Raw genomic sequence first — 6,000 nt, forward strand, 5'->3', positions numbered from 1 at the left:
TGCAGACGTGTAATCCTGAAGCCATTTTGATTCCATCACCCAGAGATTCGACTGGTTGTTAAGAAATCATGTTGCTAATTTCATCACTGTCACCACCCTAGGACAAGCTTTTTGTCACTTCACACCTGAGTAACTACAATGACTTCCAGTTGGTCTCTCAAAGTCTGGTTTTCCCCCACAGAAATCACGGTAGTATAACATGACACAAACTCTTTGAGCTGGTGCTTTACATCCTCCATCAGCTGGCTTCAACTTAAATGTCCAGCTTCATTTCCCATGTATTCCCTCCTAGAACCCTCTGATTCAGGCGAATCCTTTACTCACCATCCTCTGAATAGATTTCACAATTTCCTTCATTGGCTCACACATTCCTCTGCTAGAAAGCTCTTCCTCGCTTCTCTATACTCATTGAAAATATACTTAGCTTATGTTTCACCTCTGTCATGGAGCATTTTCTGAATACTCAACCCATAGCATCTCTCCCACTTTGGGGATGTGAAATAATTACAGTTCCTACCATTTGTTGCATATTTATCACGTATTTCTCTTATTGTTCTTTGTTAGTCTCATCTCCCAAACTAAATAATAACCATGTCTTAAATTTCCTGGCCCATCTTCCACCACAAGTGCACCAATGGTGTATATAGAAGACTCTCAGTGAATGCTTATTTATTTGTTGACTGACTACACATGAACAACTATAAGCAATAGTAAGTAGTATCAGAAAAAGAGACCTTAAAGCCACATGAAAGCACATTCAGAATTGATTTTTGAATCTTTTGAACAGAAATAAATTTTATTTAATATCATTTTAGACTTCAAGTGTATAAACCGCTAGCAAATTGTCACGTTGTGGGATAAATTACTTTTGTGACACTCTGAATGCCTAATAAAGTTAATAAGAATTATGATTTATTTATGCTTGAAGTTGAAATGTAACATTTATCTTAAAAAAAAAAAACATGAAGCCATTTCTGATCCCATGAGTTGGGACATTATAGAAAGTATCTAATTTATGCTATTTCTTCATTATTATGCTTTTACATGTAATTATTTTGTCTTGTTTCTATATTATATGGTGCAACATAGACTATTAAACATGGACATAGTCTTAAGAAACGATTAGTGTGACTTATTTCTTTTTCAGGTGGGGAAACTAAGTTCCAAAGAGAATAACTGACATGCCCAAGGTCACAATCTAGTGATTCCCAGAGCTATACCTGAAAAGTAGGATTAATCTTTCCTAACTCTATACCTTTTCCCTAATCCCACATTGCGCAGTTTCATCTTTGTACCCTACACTGACATTTTCAAATGAAAGAAAAATTACAACAATTGTTCATTATTTCTCTTATTTTACACCCAACAAGGTGAATTAGTGCCTTGTAAGTTATTAATAAGGACTTTCTAAATAGAAGCACAGCATGAGCAGTATCAACACAAGGGAGATCGGACTATCATCTGAATTATTCACATTTCTAAAACTTCATAACACTGTGACTTTTTTCTCATTGGTGGGTTGCATGGAAATAGCTATGCGATTTGTTTTGTTTTGTTTTGTTTTGTTTGGAGAGATAACCTGATATGGGGCACTAGGTTAACATCTGTACTGGCCGTGTGAAGGATTGTTTGTAACACCAAAAATAATTAGCCTTATCCAGGAAAAGAGAGATAAGCATAGTGAGTCAATGTACATTTGCACTGGTGACGCGGGACTTTGAGGGAAGATGCCGTGCAGTTTTGGGGGAGGAACATGGAATGCCACCACTGTCCTGAAATCCCACTCCACAGTAGGAGCAGAGTAGAAGATAACACTGCTTACTGCTTTCCTACTGTAATTTTTTGAGCTTCATTAAAAAGAAGTGAAATTGTCTCCTCTCTCTAAACCTTCTGCCTGGAAGACATTATTTAGAGGAGGGAGCAAGAATTAAAAGTGCAGAAAGAATAAAAAGGAGCTCAGGTGTTCAATTTTTGTGAGGAATGTTCACGGAAATTTGGTTTGTCTTCCTGAAAAAAACATTTACAGTCTAAATTACAGCATATCATTTGAATTCTCAATGACTAATATCAAGTGGTAGCCAGGAGAGGCTTATTACATTCTAATTTTGTGATTATTTATGCAGTCTTTTAAAATAAAAATCACTACCAAAAATTTGCCTAACCCCTGCTCTGAAAAAATGTCTACATCCAGTTCGGTTTTCTCAACTTTCACAGGCCAATCAGGGGTTTAAGAATGAAAGGTACACTTGCTGAAGAAAATTTAAAAAAAAATAAAGTAAAATAAAATGAAATTAAGGGAACTCCGATCTGAGACCAAAACAGGAGACTTGGAATGCCTGACTCAATTGCTAAGTCTTGGAGGGACACGTGTGCCTGGGCCGTGTTTCTCTTCCTCACCCCCCGGGGCCACAGGACATGGGGCAGGTACAACCTCGGCGTAGTAGACACCACTTACCTGTACCATTGTTAACTGTGGTCTGGATCGTGGCTTCAGGCCCCATAGTGTCATAGTCTTCCTTCATTTCTTCTGTGGGGGAAAATTATCGTTAGCATTTGAAAACTGTAGAAAGGCTTACTATACTAAGCATGCCAACCACAGGAACAAGGAAGATTCTTTTAAAGGAAACAGAGAAAAGGCTTGTTGTAAACCGCTAAACAATAGCTTTGTTCAGGCAATTGAATGAATCCAATAGTGCTAGCTACACAAGAACTTATTTACTTTAAGCATTACTGCAAGCTGTGAAAAACAGAGGTGCTTATTTGGGACAAACGGAGGGCTTTTCTTCTGGTGGCAGTTCTAGTGACAAACAGGGGGAAAGATATTATTTTTTCAATACGAGTCAAAAGCAACTAAGTATTTGTATTTAGGAAGAGGCAGGCTAGCTGCTGTGCCTCGGGTAACTCTGGATGATTAGTGGCCAGTCAGATTTTCACGCTTTTTCCCCCTTGGAGTGGCTACGATGGAGCTAATCTATGCAGGCATATATTTAAAAAAAAAAAAAAACCTAACTCTATATATAAAAACTTGAAGTGCTCAGTTTATAAAACAAGGATCCCGGAGGTATTTGAAAAACAACAACAACAACAAAAACAAACAAACAAAAAAACACCTGTTTCACTGTTTTATATAAACTTCTAAAACATACCTTCCTTAGGCCTGTCCCTACCGCTCCGTAAATCTCTCTCCTCCTTATCATTTATGCTCCAGCATAAGTGTAATTGTAGTCATTTTCTGAAGAAAGACACATAGACGTAACGAGAGCTCAAGGTGGCAACGAAGATGGAAATATGTAACACTGGGATTGAAGATTCATAGGTGATAAAAGGCTCTTTTCCAAAAATTGCCATATTTTAAATTAGGGAGAGTTTGAAAAACAGGAGAGATCTTAAATTTTCTGCCTCCCACATTATAGAGTGTGTGAGAGGGCAGAGAAGGGCAGCTGACAGGTAAAAAACGCTCCAGGCAAGTCAACTAAACACAGGCTTTTTACAAAATTGTATTTTTACAATAACAAAACTAATGAGAACCAAACACGATCCAGGATAAACATCTCTCTGATCATCATTTTACTTAAAACGAGAGAAACTTTATATAAATAGGCCTCTGTAAATTCCCAAATTTATCCTGACCATCCTTTGCTTATCGCATTCTAGTCATAATTATCTGGGAGAAAAGCAGGTTCTAGCAAATGTTACAGCAAAATTAAAATATATGATTTACAAGTAGTAGCCTGCCGCCTATCTGTGTATATTATCAGAACTAAAAAAGCATGGGCCTTTTAAGGTAAAATGCCCCGATATAAATAGACGCTAATTTAATGCTACTACCCATAACAGTCAGATGATTTGAGTGGTATTTGTTTAAACTGCACAACCACTTCAAGTCTGTTTCTGGCCCTGGACTTCTCTCTTACTTAAGGAATATTTTCACGGGGCCGTTTTGCATAAAACATTTAGAAGTTCAATATATGGCAATATTGTATTGTCAATTGTAATAATCGATTGGTTGAAAAGCTCCCTCATCTGATATTTTTATCAGTCTCTGGGAGGAATTAAATTAAGGTATTTCTGAGAAGTTCAGTACTGGCTATAAATATAGCTTTTGTGTCTTTCTTCCTCGCTCATCTCATGTGATTTCTGGTAGCCAAGAGTCAGAGAATCATAAGTTTTCCATCTGAGAGATCAAGTCACTGAGGGGAAAACAGTTAACAGCAATTTTTTTTTTTTGCATAATAGTGGTAATGTTTAAGATTTCTGCTGCACTTCCTTCCTCATTGTCATTTTCTTATGAAAAAGTAAAGAGAAGTTACAGTAGGTGGTTGCTTCCCAAATTATTAAATGCCGGGCATACAAATGTATAGGTGGCACTTGGTGTGCCTCGCACTCTGTAGTAATACTTGAGCTATAACCCTCTTTTACCAAAGATTATGCAACTGAGATGGTATCACTTTTACCTAGAGTGTACTTTGCTTCCATTTACTGAGCGCCGACCTTTCCTTTCTTTGAATATTAGGCTCAATTTATTAAAATGAAACACTAATCCTGTTCAGGTATGTGTGTGAAATACCATGTGTATATGCCTATTTAATTAAGTTTCTCTGCGAATCCATTTCCAGAAAGACATGATAATATGCAGGTTAAGAACATCTCCCCTGAATTAAAGGCAAACCCGGCTGTCATTTCGCTTCTCGCCTAACCTTAAACATTTTCCAAGACCCCTCTGACTCAGCATACAGTGTCTAAAACCACATAGTGTATTTGTTTTTAAAACACTTGTAAAAGTTTGCATTTTCCAGTCACCCTTGGGACGAAGGTTTGTAAAAATAAAGAGCACTTTCTTCCTTAAGATGAAGAATCCTTGAATAAGCAGAAAGAGGCCAAGATGCAGGTGATTTATTTAAGTCTGTGTCAATGATAATGATGTCATGGTTTCCAGCACACTGTGTCCACCCCATTGTGGGACGAAAGAATGTCAAGGACAATTCTAAACACAAAACTTTGATTGTGCTGGAACCGGAAAGGCACAGTAAGAGCTCCACTGCGCTCTTCAGTTGAAAACCTGCATCCTGCAGACAAACTACAGAAAGCATGCGAGAAAAAGCAAAGGAGAGGGGGCTTATCTCAGAGTCAAGCTATGTGCTGAGGTATGATGGTAGACAGCCAGGCACCAGGGATAAAACACTACTAAATAAAACAGCACCAGAATTAGAATTATTGTCTATAGTGTGTGTTTTGAACAATAAATAAGAAAAATATTTTATCAGAAGAAAAATGTGTTATCTAAGAGTCAGGATAAACAATGAGTAGCTTTTTAAGACCAATTTCTTTTCATTAGACATCAAGGCACCACATCAGAGCACTTTTGGAACAATAAAAAAAAGAACAATAAATCATTACTAATCATTAGAACTAGACAGGTAATAGCCGGGTAACTTTCTTGGTCCAAGTAGCCAAATGAGATTAGGGATTTACATTTTATTTAATTATTGTGACTCCAGAATGCTAGTTTATTTACCATAAAGGTAAGAGCAAAGAACAGCCTGTTCATTTGTATCACAGGCACCATTAACTACAGGTGATAACAGGGTCTGTAATGCACTCATATGGATTATTGTATATTAAAACATTTAGAATTATGATCCATGACCAGCACAAAAAGCTGCCATGATCACAAACTACTACAGCTCGACATTACTGTTTTGGCTGTTTTTCAATTATTGATCTTAAGTTTTTAAAATTAAACTTTTTTTTTTTTTTAGAAGTTTGGAGCCGTACATTTGTTATATCGTTATTAATTATTCCTTTAAGGGTGGAAATTCTAGTAATTGGTCCTTACCCTTGATTTCTAGATATTAAAATTTAAAGCATCAGAACATTCATTCTTATAGCCCTGCATATCTAGTTCATTAACAAATATGAATAGCTAACACCAGCTCATTTAAATAGTATGTCTTACATGAGTTCTCGCCACACTCTGTTTCTGTCACACTGCTCCCAAGA

General features: G+C 36.8%; 1 protein-coding gene across 4 annotated transcripts in view; it reads right to left on the reverse strand.

Moving 5' to 3' along the window:
* The window catches only part of ZEB2 (zinc finger E-box binding homeobox 2), a 138,004-nt gene that overhangs the window by 39,468 nt on the left and 92,536 nt on the right, over window positions 1–6,000 (reverse strand). For all 4 annotated transcript variants that reach the window (XM_077861613.1, XM_077861612.1, XM_077861614.1 and 1 more), the window contains one exon: window positions 2,456–2,527. In XM_077861613.1, the coding sequence (XP_077717739.1) occupies window positions 2,456–2,527 (72 nt within the window). The remainder of the gene's footprint in view (window positions 1–2,455; window positions 2,528–6,000) is intronic.

Source organism: Canis aureus, chromosome 20, assembly GCF_053574225.1.
Source record: "Canis aureus isolate CA01 chromosome 20, VMU_Caureus_v.1.0, whole genome shotgun sequence".
Lineage (NCBI taxonomy): Eukaryota > Metazoa > Chordata > Mammalia > Carnivora > Canidae > Canis > Canis aureus.